Raw genomic sequence first — 16,497 nt, 5'->3', positions numbered from 1 at the left:
GTAAGTACAAATGACCATCATCTTTATTTTGATATCCGGTAGGTATGAATTTGTTATCCCGTCTCCAACCAAATATTAATTAAACAATTTTTTTACATAAAAAAAAGTCATAACCAAATAGACAAATTACCATATTATTAAGTATTAAATATCATAACGATACTGAATGTTATTACATTTAATATAAAAAATAATAAAAATTAATAATAATAAAAATTAAAATATCAAATAACAACGAATAAAAATTCAATAATTATAAAAAAATTACAAAAAATGAAATATATGATAATATAAGTTACTAAATTAAAGATCAAATAAAAATTAATATAATTTTTATAAATTATATGACAAATTTAAAAAAAATGTAATTTAAATGAAGAGTACAAAAGGGATATAACTAGCGATATATATATATATATATATATATATATTCAATTTAAAAAATCCAGTATCATTTATTAATAATTTGGGGTAGTCCGGCCATAGGTAATATTTAAGTATCATTTTCTCCAATTTGAGGAGCGGAGGTAACAATGTCTGTTTTACCTTGTTGTAATCGCTGCACGCAATCAGTAGTTGTCTCTGTGGTCACCATTCTTGTGCTGTTCCACCAAACTTGCTGTGCTAAGCATCGCGCATCCTGTCCATCTTCTTCGTGCGGCGAAATTCACGAAATAAAACATCCATTCCGACTGAAAGACGACCCTCGAGATTGCGGCCTTCCCGAGTATGAATTTGATTGCGTGAATAACAGACCATTAGTTACACTGTTTTCAGGGAAATACTTTGTGGAAGAAATCAATTACGATAGGTACCAAATCCGACTGATTGATCCGGGTGTTGTGGAGGACACTTCTTGCTCTTTTCCTCGCTATTTCTTATCCACACAAAATTTCAGTGGATATGACGATGATCTGCTGGCTACGTTGTCTGGGGAGGACTATGAGTCTGAGACTGCCAAAGTAGCGTTTGGGGAGAATGTGTATGAGCCTGCAAAAGTGGTGTTTCTAAATTGTAGTGATCGAGTGAGTGATGATCCTCGATATGTGGAAGTGAAATCCGGCGGTTGTGATTCCGGAGGCTATATCTACGCCGTTGTGGATCGCGGTAAGAAGTTTCATCCGGAATTTACAGTGATGGACGTGAAGGCAGGGTGCAGTTTAAAGGTTGCTACCTTCGCAAACTGGACACATGGTGTTTCCTATAGAGAGTCGACAGATAACAGGAACGTTTCTTATGCTGATATCCTTAAATCTCTGGAAAAGGGATTTTGGTTGACTTGGTTACCACTTGTTTGTAGGGATCACTGTGGAAATGGTATCTCTTGCATCCTCAATCAAACCACACAAGAAATTCAGTGCATTGGTTGTCTTAGGATGAACTACTATGGCAGCAATTGTGGTGAGATTTGTTCTTCTGCCTCTCATGTTCATTTATCATTATTTATTTTTAAATATTTAAATTTTATAAAATGGGTAAATTTTAAAACTACAAATATGAATAAATTGTGTTTTGATTAACCAATTTGTGTTTCAAAACATCACTTTCCATAACGTGGTGAAGGTGTTCAGTCTTCCCTTTCTTATATTTAAAAAAAAAAATTAAAGGGTGAAACATAACTTCATTTTTAAAAAAAAATATATATATATATATATATATATAGAAAATAGAATATATATATATATATATATATATATTTTAAAGTAATCTGGTTATAAAAGAAGCTTAATTATGTCTTATTTTATAATAAATTTAAAAATTTTCAAATGAGTTAGTAAATTTTAATAGTCTATTAACTCTTTTAAATATTAAAATTTTTCAAATGAGTATTTGTTTTTATATTTTATTGTTAACTATTTGACGCGACAATTATTTTAGATTGTCATTTGCTTAAATTTGACCATATTATACTAAATCATATAATATTAAAAGATTTTAATGATGAGGATTTCCTTCAAGAATTTATTGTATTTATCGAAATTTATTTTTAAAACAAATTAAAATTATAAAATTAATATATATATATGATATAAAATTATAAAATTTGATAATAATTAAATTATTAAATATAAAATATAAATATAATTCTATAATTTGATTTCATAATTTTTAATTATCTAATTTTACAATTCATATTTTTATATTCTACCTCCTTTTAATTTTATAATGACATAATATCATAATTTCAAAATTTATACTTTTCAATCTTACCATTTCGTAATTTTTTTATTTTTGTAATTTTATAATTTCATAATTTCATAATTATATAATTTTATAAATTTATAATGACTTAATTATAAAATATGGAAATATTTACGGTGAAAATAGTTAATTAAAAAATTATCAAATTATTTTATTTTATATTTAATAATTTAATATTTTTATTATTATCTAATTATCTAATTTTATATTTTATATTTTATATTTTTTCTTTTAATTTTTTATTTTTAATTTTATATTTTGAATTTGGTTTAAGAATAATTTTCGTTTAAGTATAATAAATCTTTGATGGAGATCTTCATCCTTAAAGTCTTTTGTAATCAAGTATTGTGTAGTCCGACATTAAGCAGAATGACATTGTAAGATAACTCCCACCTCATATAAATACCCGTAAATCTTAAAATATCAATCCTAACTCTAACAACAGATACATAATTGAAAAGTTTTAAAATTTTAATTGAAAGTTTCGAATTTATCTAGGACTCAAAATATAATTAAGTCTATAAAAAAATTTATGTTTCTAAATTACTATTTATTTAATTCCAGTAAATGTTCAATCTTCCCTTTTTTTTATATTTTTTAAAAAGAAATCATATTTGAAACATAACTTCACTTTAAAACAAAAAATATAGAAAACATTTTTTTAAAGCAATCTGTTTATAAAAAAATCGATGTTCTAAATCACTATTTATTTATTTTCAATTTTTTTAAATTTACTAATTTTTGTTTAAAAATATTTACGTGAATGTAGAAAAAGATAAATACTTTAAGGTGTTAAGATTCCAATTTTTTGTATTTTTAAAATAAAAAATATATATTTTAAAACAAAACCTCCGTTTAGAAAAATAGAAAGTAAAATTATATTTTAAAACCTTCTTTTATTAAGACTTTATGTTTTAAAACACATCTTATTTATTTCTTGTAAATTTAGTAAACTATACTAATTTCCTAAAATACGGCCAATATAGAAAATCCTAGATAAAATTTGGTTTAATTATACATTTGGTCCCATTTTTATAATAAAATCTCAATTTAGTTTCGCTATTGTTTTTATTTTAATTTGGTCTCTATTTTGGAAAATTTGATCTGAATTTAGTCATTTCCGTTAGTGATACAGTAACAACGTTAAATGGAATGTCACGTGTCGGTTCCCAGATTTTTTGATTTTCTTTTTGAATTTTTTATTAATTTTTTTTATTTTTTATTTATTTTTTGAATTATTTTAAAAAATAAAAAAATTGCCACGTGTCAAGCTTTCGTCGTACCACATGGCAGTGAAGAGTGATGTGACAGTGATAATGTCACGTGTCAATATTATGCCAGGTGTCATCTCTTCCATCTCGATTTGGTACCTGTATTCTAATTTTTGTCTCAATTTAGTTTCTATTTTTGTAAAAATGGTGTAATATTGTCCCTCTCCAAATTGAAACAAAAATTAATTTTTATATAAATGTTATACAAATATTTTTATTAAATTTGATATTTTTATTCAAATTAATATTTTTATTATATATTTTCAAATAACTAAGTTTATTTAAATTTGTGTTTCACATTCAACTTTACTTAAAATTGTTTTCAATCTTTAAATTTATTATGTTTTTTATTGTTACATGAACTAGTTAAAATTATTTTTAAAATTTTTACAATTTTTATTTTTACACCAATTAAAACATTTGTGTACAAATTATTGAACTTTACACATTTTAAAAATATACAATTATTTGAAATATAAACTCAAATTAAAAACCAATATTAAAGTACGATATAATAAATATCAATATAATTTATGAATTTCTTTTCTATTAACATTATTTTCTATTAACAACTTTAAAACAATTTTAAATAAAGTTCAATGTAAATATTAATTAAATGAACTTAATTTTGTTAAAAATATTTATTTGAAATATCAATTTTGATAGAAATATCTGTGTACATTTATATAGAAATTAAATTTGATTTCAATTTGGAAAAGGACAAAATTACTTAATTTTTACAAAAATTGGGACTGAATTGAGACAAAAATTAAAATAAAGGGACAAAATTGAGAAAGTAGAAATGGCACATGACATATAAGTGACACATCACTTTGTCACTGCATATGGCATGATGACAGCTTGACACGTGACAATTTTTTTTTTAAATTCAAAAATCTAAAGAATAAAAAAAAGGTCAAAAAAAGTCATGAACTAACACGTGACACTCCTCTAACGTAGAGCTGTCAAAACGGGTAATCCGACCCGACCCAACTTGACCCACCACGGGTTGATGATTTAGTGAGCCAACCCATACTAGCTCACTTTTTAGCGAGTCAAAAAAATGTGAACCCGACCCGGCCCACCACGGGTTGGCTCACGGGTTTACTTATTTAAAAAAAAATTATTTTTATTTTTTTTCAGTAAAAAAAATTGTAATTCTTATTAAAATCTAAATAAACTTTAATACAATCCAAATACAAACCAAAATAAAAAATATACAAATTATTTATGTATTAGATAAAAAAAACCTAACATGACCCAAATATAAAGCCCAACTTAATAAAAAAAAGTAAAAACACTTGTGTGACCCTTTTATCTACGGGTTGGTGAGCCAACCTTGCTCACCATGGGTTCAACCCGGATGAGCCAAGTTCTAAATGAGTCAGGTCAAAAATCAACAAGTATTAAAATTTGTAAAAAAATTTCAACCCAACCCGGCCCAAACCCGTGGTAAGCCAGGTTGGCTCGCGGGTTTTAACCCATTTTGACAGCTCTACTCTAACGGCGTTATTGTACTATTAACAGAAGGAACCAAATTGAGACAAAAAAAAAATAAAAGGACAAAATTGAAATTTTTTTTATAAAAATGGGGACCAAAGACATATGATTAAACCATAAAATTTTATTAATTTCGTAATAAGCTTTCAAGTTTAATTATGGTTAGCATATAATTGATATAAACTTAAATAATAATAATGCTTTTCTAGATATTATATATATATATATATATATTGAATATATATTTTTAAGGTTGAACTAAATTTTAGCATCTTCTAAATTAAATTTGGATAAGCTGGAGTGAATTAGTTTTCAATTTATATGTAAATAGTATAATATTTTAACTAATTTTTATCTTTATATAAATATTTTCTTTTTATTATTTTAGGAACGCTATCTTTAATTGAAGAATACCTTACAGGTACGCGCGCTAAATTGTCTCATGAGAATTCAAACTAATTTTTATTTTGAACTATATTTGAGTTCATAAAAGGGAAATTTTACAAATTAATTTGTAGACTATAAATTTATGTGTCTTGCTATAAATTTTAGATGTGTCTTGTAAAAGGATCCTTCGGAAAATAATGATTAAACATACCTAAGAATGTCTTATATTAACAAGAATTTGAAGTGTTGAATCTGAAAACAAGCATTTAAAGGACCTAAATATTATGTCTTATACCTAGACCAAGATTAACAGTTTTTTTAACATATCTAAATATAATTTTAACAACATTTATATCTATTTTTTTGGATCTGGCTTAAAACGAGCACACAGACAAATTAAACATTATGTTAGGTCTAAATGTAATGAGATATAACAATGACTATATCATTTGATTCTATTTATACGATTCACTAGTTTAGACTCTTTTTCCAATCCTAAGGATGCATTAGGATGCATTGGTGTTTTTATCTCCTTTGCATCTTCCACGTTAAGCTTAGTGAGTAGTTCTTTAACATATTTAGTGTGATGGATGTAAACATGTTCCTTAGCTTGTTTTATTTGTAGGCCTAAGAAAATTTTAGCTCTCCAATCATGCTCATTTCAAACTCATTTTACATTAGATTTGAAAATACCTCACATAATGATTCATTGGTGACACCAAATATAATATCATCTATATAAATTTGTATTAATATGAATTCATCAAAGTAGTGTTTCCTAAATACTGTAGTGTCTATGTGATCTCTAGTAAAACTCTTCTCAATTAGCAAGAGACTCAATTTCTCATACCAAGCTCTAGAAGCTTCCTTACGGTATAAGGCGTTATTTAGTTTAAAAACATGGTCTAGATGTTTTGAATCTTCAAAACCAGCTGAGTTGTTCTACATATAGTTCTTCCTTGATGAAACCATTTAGAAATGCACTTTTTACATTCATTTGATATAATTTTATAAAAAAAAATGTTAGTTATGAAAAAATGGGACAAATATATGAAATCACATAGGGATGCCTATAGTGTAGAACACCATAGAAAATCTTGTATCACCATTTGCAACAAAAGAATAGATTAATGAGTTTAAAATATTTTTTACTTCAAACGTCCTAGATTAGACATAAAACGTTCATATTTGTATTAAACAACATCCATCTCAATGTAAATATAAGGTGTAATTACTCCTTTAGTCCCAATTTTGGTTAGAAAGTTTCATGTCGATCGCCCACATAGCTTTTTGTTTTAATTGAGTCTCAATTTTTGTAAAATTGACTGAAATCCATTAATATCTTAGAAACATCATTACTGTTAGTGTCACATGTCAATTCGTAGTTATTTTATTTCATTTTTTTAATTTTTTAATTTTTTTTTGTAATTTGTTTTTATTCACGTGTCAGGTTTCATGGTGTGACACATGTCAATATCAGTATAAAGTGTCATTGTCTTGTATTCAATTTAGTCCCTATATATATTTTTTTATTCAATTTAGCCCAAAGTATTTTCGAAATGGAACAATATTGTCCCTCTCTGAATTGAGATCAAATTTAATATTTATTTAAATATTATACTCATATTTTTATTAAATTGACTTTTTAACATATTATATTTTGTATATATTTTTCAATTATATAACAAAAAATGATTTCTTAAATTATTTTCATTTTAAATTTTAATATTTTTAAGCCACAAAAATAGTTATTCTATATTTTATTTCGTTTTTAGTTCTGATATTATTTTATTATTTATCGTATAAATATTATTATATTTATTAATTAAATTTAAGTTTCATTTATAAAAATAGAGTTTTTAAAACTACTATATTGTTAATTTATATGTTATGATAAGATTAATAGTTTAAAACTAATACAATAGAACATTTAATCTCAGTGTTCAAAACAATTGATCTAATGTATAAATAATGTATAAAGTATATTAATATAGTCTTACAAAAGATGAGACTATAAAAATATATCATTTATTCACTCGAACTAAACTAACAAGCATACAAAACTAACCACTTACTTTATGACCTTTCATATACTCTAATCGATGATTCTTTATCTTCTAGAGGTGCTTCTAAACCTACAATTTCGTTTGATCCCATCGAATAGGTGATCATCGCAAAACAAAGAGGCAAACCACAAATACAACATAAAAAACAAAAAAGGGTAAGCTAGTGTATAAAAGAGTTATCCTACACAATTAAAGCATATTAAATATTACTAAGCAAGATTACCATATGGGAATACATATACACGCACAAATAGTTGACACTAACTCAATTATCCAAATACATGCCAATGATGTCAGACCCAATGTAGGTGTGAACCTGTGGTGGTTTCCAAGCTCTATAGAGTTTGACCTCAAGAGGTTATCATCCAACCACACACTATAACATCCCGGTTGGATATTACTAATTTAAATAATTAAAATAGGGATATAAGTATAAAATCGCATTTATGATAATTCCTTTTCCCTAAACGTGGGAAAATTTAAAACTTTTATTTCAACGCGCCAAACTAAAATAAACTCGCGGCGTTCAAGTATTACAACTATAAAATGTTTATAAAACTAATACAAATAATTCATAAGTGTTTCCCACTCCGTCTCTACGCATCCACCTGCTCACCTGCATCAATCCCTGCTCCCATGTAAAAGGTTACATAATCATCGCCAAACACACACAGATACGGTGAGCTCATGTAAATAAACAAATAAAACATTACATTAATAAAGCATCTCAAAACTATAAAACGTGTTAGCAAATTTCCCTTTTTCTCAGTTCCTCGGCTTTCAACCCTTTCGTTAGACGTCTATTGATTCTACACCCTTTGGTGAGTCCACTGATCGATCTTTGCTGCACGAGTGTCTACTCGCCCCTCCGACTACAGGCCATCACCTAATAGTCCACACGCGGGAATAAATTTGCCACGGCCTCACATCGCGACACCAAGTGGAGTTCCCCAAAACGAACAGGAGTCCGTAGTTGTCCCCGGACTATACCAAACTCAATTAGATGGACTGAAGAGGGCAATCATCTGAAACCTCGTCGTACGAGCCACAATTTCGCACACTCCACTGGACTTCCTAAACCACTAGGCTACAACCTAGAAAGGCCATGTGTTATCCCAATACAAGATACACTCGTAACTGGGCCCCAGCCAAAGCATCGCATCATGAACATCACCTCAAGTTGTGTAGAAATCCTTCCTAGCGCACCAACTCTGCACCAAAACCGCCTGGCGCGCCTCTCGCGTCGCAAGGCAGAGCCTGGTTCCAGACCGCCTGGCGGGCATCTCACACCGCCAGGCGCAACGCACCATACCAAAGCCCTGTCGCACTGTCACCGCCTAGTAGTCACCTCACGCCGCTAGGTGCCATACGCTCTCCAAAGCCTCTACCAGATCTTTTCTGCCTAGCGGGATCGCATTTTCCGCCAAGTGCCATGCGTTCCAAGCTTCTCTGGTTTTCCCTTATCACCTGACAGCCCATCCCAAGTCGCCAAGCAGCACACCCCAAGTCGCTAGGCGCCACACCAGTAGCGTCACTACTACTGGTTTTTGGCACTTTGAAGCAAATTCCAAAGAACCCCAAGCACTATACATACAATCCATAACATGAGATATGCTTATCCAATCATAATCACATGACTGGATCATAGTCCAACACAATCTTGAACAACCAAACAATATACAAAAGCAGGGAGAATATATAACCATTGCCCCAAAATATCGCACGGACAATCAAACAATAATAATGATAATAATAAAAAACACAACAATAATAACAATAATGATAATAATAATAATAATAAAACGAAATAATACAAATAATAATAAAAAAATAAAATGAAACGTTAATAGGAAAACAATAATACTAATAAGATAAAATAATAAGATAAATCAATAATAATAAAATAATAAAAATAAGACAATAATAACAAATAATAATGATAATAAAATCATAAATAAAATAAAACATTGATAATAATACAAATAATAATAAAATAATAGTAAATAAAATAAATAAAAAAATAATAATAATTAATAAAGATAAAGATAATTATAAAATCAAAATAATAATAGTAATAATAATAAAAATAATAATAGTAAAAATAATAATAATAATAATAATAATAATAAAATAATAACAAAATAATAATAATAATAATAATATAAATATAATAATAATGATTATTATAATATTAATAAGAGTAATAAAATGAAATTTTAAAAATAAAAATTATAATAATGAAAATAATAATAAAATAAAATGAAACAATAATAATAAAACAGTTAATAAAATAAAGTAATAATAATAATAATAATAATAAAATATTAATAATAATGATAAAATGAAGTAATAATAATAAAACAATAATAATAATAATGAAATCATCAATAAAACAAAACAATGATAATAATAACAATAATAATAAAATAATAGTAAAATAAAATAAATAAAATAATGATAATAATAATAAAGATAATTATAAAATAAAATAAAATGAGAATAATAGTAATATATTTAATAATAATAAATAATAAAAATAAAAATAGTAATAAAAATAATAATAATACTAATATAAATAATAATAATAATAATAATAATAATAATAATAAAACGAAATTTTAAAAATAAAAATAATAATGAAAATGAAGATAATCATAAAATAAAATAAAGCAATAATAATAAAACAGTGATATTAATAAAATAAAATAATAATGATAAAATAAAACAATAATAATGATAATAAAATCAATAAAAAATAACAATGATAATAAAAATAATATAATAAAATAATAGTAAAATAAAATAAAATAATAATACTAATAAATATAATTATAAAATGAAATGAAATTAATAATAATAATCAACATAATAATAATAATAAAAATAAAAATAAAAATAAAATAAATAAATAAATAAATAAAAATGATAGTAATTGTAATAATAGTAAAAGAAAATAATAATAATAATAATAATAGTAATAATGGTAAAAATAAAATAAAATTAATAATAAGAATAATATTAAGTGCGCTTTATTTAGAAAAAAAAAACTCTAAACAGCTCAATATAACGAAATCCTAAGTCCTTTCATATAATCAAGTACCCTCAACCACTTGAGCTAGAACAATTCCTTATCTTCTCTCTCTACATTATTTAATATAGAGATTTCCACCCTCGCATTTATTAAATAAATATTTATTTATTTATTTTTCTCAGGTCTTACACACGGTAAGTCCCCTTCGTGCCTAGGACCAAAATGATCCAATGCATAGGATCCCCTGCAATGTAACCTATTCTGCTATTAGACTTGTCAAATTGACCCACTTCTCTTGGTTTGGCCCTACCCTACATGGGTTGGGGCTAGAAAAGCCCTTCATTGAAAAAGCCCACAGGGCCAAAAAGCCCACAAAAGCCCTGTGGGATAGGGCTAGCTCATGGGCCTTTTTCTCAGAAAAAAAATAATCATTTTGAATATAAAAAAAAATTGAAAAAAATTGAATAAAAAACACAACAGAACACCGTATGCATCTTCACTGTTTTTTAGTCTCTTACATTAGCTTGGTCCCTATAGTTGGCAAAGTTGTGCGTCTCACCAACGGTTCCACCGCCATAGCTTTGGAATTTCTCTTGGGGATCATTGATGTTAACGCCGTAGTTGGTGAACATACTATTGCCACCTGTGCCTTTCTTTCCGTAGTTGGTGAAGCTAGAGGAGGCGACGTTGGACTCTGTTCCATAACATGTGAAGTCGTTTTTGGCTGCAAAGGAGTTCTTACCATAGCCCTGGAATGTCTGATCGCCTGCGTTTGAGTCCTCATTGTAGTTGGAGAACGACTGCTTCCTATTGACGTGTTGTCGGAGTAGGCGACGAATCACAGTTTAGCGACGTTCGAATTACTAGAGTAATTTTTGAAGTTGCTAGAGCCTTCCTTGGCACTCTTGGAGTCGTACGTGTTAAAGCTCTGTCGGCAACGTTGGTGCCGCTGGCATAGCCGGTGAAGCTTTCTTTGTGGTCAATGGATCCGCGACTGTATCCACAGAAAGCGTTGAACGGAGTGCTGAAGATGTCGTTGGAGTAGTTCTTGAAGGTGTCGATTCCGTCTACTCTATTGTTTCCATAGTTGGTGAAGTTCTGATCGTCGATGTAGGTTTGAAAATTCTCATCTTTGGTGTGTTTCTGGAGGCTTGGACGTACCTCCGGAAAGCAGAGAAGGTGCGCAGCGGAGCAGAACTCCAACAACCGTGTAGAGAGGGTGTTGGTGTCTGCAAGCTTTGTGAAAGAGGCGGCTTCGACGACGGTCATTGGGGAGGCCTTGGAAAGAAGGAATGAAGACTTTGGCAAGGTGTTGCGGATGAGAAGAAGAAGTTTAAGAGACTTTCAATATCCAGAGAGAAAATGACTTTTTATTGAAAAGGGGCTAAACCCACACTAATCCTGTCCCAACCCACTTCAGTCAAGGCTTTTGGGACTTGAGACTTTTAAAAAGCCCCTCATTAGATGGGTCATTGAAATGAGATTTAGTTTTAAAGAGGGCTAGGGTCGACCCATGGATTATGGGTTAAAATGACTGGTCTACTACCTGTTATACTTAAGTGTGAATATCTATTAAAGTTCAAGTACCTCCTTCTTGGACCTCCTCATGTCAAAAATATACTAACAATACCACCACAACCATCACTAGAAGGAATTTCTCCTTGAAATTCCTCAAACATCATCATCATCATACATACACATAACAATTTCACCTTAAACTCATAACAATTCATAGTCATGACATTAAAAAGTCCTTCACAACATTTTCGTATCAATTACTAACATTCAAAAATAGTCAAACAGGTCAAACATGCAAAAACGCCATTCTTCTCACAAAAAGTGGCGCTCAGCACAACTCTAATGCTGCTCAGCACAAACCTCTAAGCAAACCTAGCACTCAGGGGTACAAAGCCAACACTCAACACCAAACTTCTTAGCATAAGTGGCACTCAGCACCACAATGCCCTCGCTCAACGTTGTATCAGTTGATAACAACTCCATTTTATGTTGTGAACTTGGACCTGACCAGGCTTCAAATTGGTATCCTTTTCTCAATACAATGATTCAAAACAGTTTTACCACATGGTAGAGGGTGCCAATTTGTTCCATTGCTCTAATGCTAAATTCTCCTAGTCAAAACAAATCAAATAAGATCATTCAAACATGAATTAACATGTCAAATTTATGAAATAGTCCAATTCTAAATACAATCAATCATCACCGTGCAAAATAATCAAATTTATAAACTCATGAATACATTAAACCTTTTAATATTAAAATAATTGAGAATTTTACAAAGAATAAGAACGTGTCACCAAATTATTATATATAGTTAAACAAATATTTTTTTTCTTATATGATTTAAACAAATTAATTTAATTTAATTTAATAATAATTAATTAACTATATTATCACAATTTTTTTTCAACTTTTAATTATTTTTACTTATCTTATTCACATTTTTTTAAGGTTTCATTTTCACTTGGGAAACTCCTTATAATACTAGTAGAAACACATTAGGTGCATATATATTTATATCTTTCTATGATAATAAAGAATAATAAAAGTACAATTATAAAATTAAATATAAATAACTTTTAAAATGGTATTGTAGATATTTTTTTTATTTAAATATAAATAATTATTTTTATTATGGATAGTTATTCTAGTTTAAAACATCAATAAAATTAAAAATATATATATCAAATTCGAAACAAGGGTTAAATTTAAAAAAAAAAGGCAAAATTGATAAATAATTATTTTATTGTAGAAATATAATTACATACTAAAATGATAAAATGAAAAATAAATATGTATACAATTACTACAAGAAAACTCTTAAGTAATGATTAATTTTAGTGATAAAAATATATTTGAACACCAATTTTTTAATTAGAGACTAATTTAGAGACTAATTTCTTTGGTAGTTAAAATCTTAGTAGCTAATGTTAGTGACCAATTTAGACCAACTCATAATAAAAACAATTTTACCCATCAGTATAGAGATCAATTATAATTTTGAGACTATTTTAACTACAAATATTTTTTAGTTCATAAATTGGTATCTAAATTTGTCATCATGATAACTAATTATTTTTTATCACTAAAATTGATCATTATTAAAAAAAAATCTTATATTGAATTTCTTTTATACAATGGTATAGGTTAAAAATAATAAAATTATATATTCAAATCATTGATATTACTTTATTTTCATTTGAATGTGTCAAGTTTAAATAAAAATGTGAAAATTCATATACTATATTAAATATTAAATATAACATTTAATATAGTGATATGAATTTAAGGTAATATTCGACAACAATTTCTTTATAGAATATATTGGATTAACATTTATACATATTTAAATAATACATTATATTTGTGCAATATTTGTATCACAAGTTTTTAATATTAAGTGTTCTTTTGTCTTGATGTTATGCATATTTTTTTATTATTATTTAAGCAGTTTTTCTTTTTTGCAGGTTTTTTTGTTGGTATTATAAAAGGTAATGGAAGTTATTTATTTCTCCCTTTACTAAGTTACTCAATATATTAAATTAGTTCAGTTTTCCATGAATCAGCTTATTTATTTCATCAATTTATATGTTTTTTTTCATACACTTCAAATTTTGAATTAATCTTAAATTGACAGGATTTCTTCATACAATAAAAATCGTCAAACGATCATCACCGTATTGGAATATTGAGGGAGAATTTATAGGCGATGTAATTCTACCAATATTTATAGCAGCTAGATATTTATTCATAGTCCTACTTTTTCTAGTGCTAATCATCTATAAATGGCGTAAAAGACATTTTTCAAGTTTGAAAACATTGAAAAGTTTTTGTTAGACAACAATATAAATCCAATTAGATACGAGTACAAAACGGTCAAGAAAATAACTAGAGGTTTTAAAGTGAAGTTAGGAGAAGGAGGTTTTGGTTCTGTGTACAAAGGAAAGCTTCGAAGTGGGTTAGATGTTGCAGTAAAGATGTTGAGCAAATCTAAGAATAATGGACAAGAGTTTGTTAATGAAGTAGCTACCATCGGAAGAATACATCATGTGAATGTAGTAGGTTTTATTGGATATTGTGTTGAAGGAAAAAATCGTGGCTTGATTTATGAATACATGTCTAATGGGTCATTGGATAAATATATTTTCTCTAAAGAAGGAAGTGTTCTTCTAAGTTATGAGAAGATTTATGAAATATCTCTTGGAATTGCTCATGGGATAACATATTTACATCGAGGTTGTGATGTGCAAATTTTACATTTCGATATTAAGCCTCATAATATTCTTTTAGACGATAACTTTACTCCAAAGGTTTCAGATTTTGGGCTTGCAAAGTTGTATCCTACAAAGGATGGATCCATTATTTTGACTGCAATAAGAGGAACATTGGGTTACATGGCTCCAGAATTATTCTACAAAAATGTAGGTGGAGTTTCTTATAAAGCCGATGTTTATAGTTTTGGAATGCTTTTGATGGAAATGGCAAGTAGGAGGAAAAATTCAAATCCTCTTGCGGAACATTCAAGCCAACATTATTTTCCATTTTGGATCCATGATCAATTTAAAGAAGAGAAAGATATTGACATGAAAGATGCTTCAGAAACGGATAAGATTTTGATGAAAAAAATGTTCATAGTTGCACTTTGGTGTATACAATTCAAACCAAGTGATCGTCCATCAATGAGCAAGGTTGTAGAGATGCTTGAAGGAAAAGTTGAAACTCTTGAAATTCCTCCCAAACCTTCTTTTTATCTTCATGAAATATTAGAACATGATGGTACAATCAACTCATGGAGTGATTCAACTAGTTCTAATGTGAATGTTGATACAAACATGCCTAATCACTAGTTTTTGGAATCACTCATTTTGTACAAGTTATGCTCATACTCTTTTATGACTTCTTAATATTCTCAATGTGTTATTCTATAGTTTCAATTTTAATTTATACTCTTATCTTTAAAAATTAATTTCATCTTTTAAATTTTTTGAAGAGATTTTAAAGAATAATTTTCTTGATAATTTATAATTAGTTTTGTTAATAATTTAAATATATTAGTTATTAAAAATTATCATGATACAATTCACTTATTTATGAAATGCATTTATTATGTATAATAAATGATTAATATATACTCATTTTTCATTATTTAGAGATAAGGTTAATGAAATATATAGAGGTAAGATATAAGAGAAAGGAGAACATGAAGTGACGTGTAAAGGGAAATGGAAAGGATGGTAAGACGTGTTATGCAATGAAAAGTGGTAAAAAGAAAAGATGAGATTGGTGAGCTATCGTGAGAAATGTTAGAACCATGACGTAGAAAATAACTACAAAATCTTATTGACTTTAGCATCAAAGAGCTTTTGCAGCATCAAAGAGCTTTTGCAGGTGGATCTTTTTATGTGTTTCAATCATTAAAAGCGTCAAATAACAACTAAAAATATTAAGTAATTGTAGAAAAATAATAATTAAACGTATGACTGAAATATAAGTTATTAAATTAAATGTTAAATTTTTTTTTTAAATTATATTATGAATTAAAAATTATTTTAGTAATTTAAATAAAGAGTGGTAAACGGGATATAAGTAGAGACACACATATATAAATTTTGTGTCACCATAATCAATTTAAAACACAAAGTATCTTTATTGGTTAAAATAATTTTTTGGTCCCAATTTTCGTTAACTTTTGTTAAATAAGTCCTAATTTTGGTTTTATGTTTAAATATATCTCAATTTTCGTCAATTTTGTTCAATTGGATCATTTTTGCTAACATCGTTTATATCATTAACGACCATGAACAGTGACAGTCACAGTCACAGTCACGTGTCACTTCGTGATTTTTTTAAAAAAAAAATTGAATTTTTTTATTTTAATTTTTTTCAATTTTTTTAATTTTTTTTAAATATCCACATGTCAACCCAACAACATGCCATGTGTCAAAATCAATGTTCTATATTCAATTTGGTCCCTATATTTGTTATTTTTGTTTAATTTAGTCCTAATTTTTGTTAACCTGAA

At 27.6% G+C, this 16,497-nt stretch overlaps 1 protein-coding gene across 3 annotated transcripts; it reads left to right on the top strand.

The window, feature by feature from the left end:
- The first annotated feature begins 533 nt into the window (after positions 1–533).
- On the top strand, positions 534–16,293 carry LOC146884361 (rust resistance kinase Lr10-like). 3 transcript variants are annotated; one of them, XM_085665794.1, is made up of 4 exons: positions 534–1,401; positions 5,362–5,394; positions 13,943–13,966; positions 14,113–14,402. In XM_085665794.1, exons 1-4 carry the CDS (start codon positions 534–536, stop codon positions 14,310–14,312), a joined length of 1,125 nt encoding a protein of 374 aa, XP_085521920.1. In that variant the 3' UTR covers positions 14,313–14,402. The 3 variants fall into 3 exon arrangements, with proteins under 3 accessions (XP_085521920.1, XP_085521921.1, XP_085521922.1); XM_085665796.1 differs by having other exon boundaries at positions 690–1,401; positions 14,113–16,293; XM_085665795.1 differs by lacking the exon at positions 5,362–5,394.
- Positions 16,294–16,497: the final 204 nt, after the last annotated feature.

This window comes from Vigna unguiculata, chromosome 8 (assembly GCF_037176805.1).
Source record: "Vigna unguiculata cultivar grain cowpea cultivar isolate G323 ecotype 2 chromosome 8, ASM3717680v1, whole genome shotgun sequence".
NCBI classification, from domain to species: domain Eukaryota; kingdom Viridiplantae; phylum Streptophyta; class Magnoliopsida; order Fabales; family Fabaceae; genus Vigna; species Vigna unguiculata.
Note: the sequence above shows the minus strand (reverse complement) of the source record. Positions and strands in the feature narration are given on the sequence as shown.

Excerpts from the sequence above, each read along its gene's own strand:
- LOC146884361 (XM_085665794.1), top strand. The coding sequence starts at position 534 with ATGTCTGTTTTACCTTGTTGTAATCGCTGCACGCAATCAGTAGTTGTC. Across the intron at positions 1,402-5,361 it reads CTACTATGGCAGCAATTGTG|GAACGCTATCTTTAATTGAA; the intron begins GTGAGATTTGTT and ends TTATTATTTTAG. Across the intron at positions 13,967-14,112 it reads TTTTGTTGGTATTATAAAAG|GATTTCTTCATACAATAAAA; the intron begins GTAATGGAAGTT and ends TTAAATTGACAG.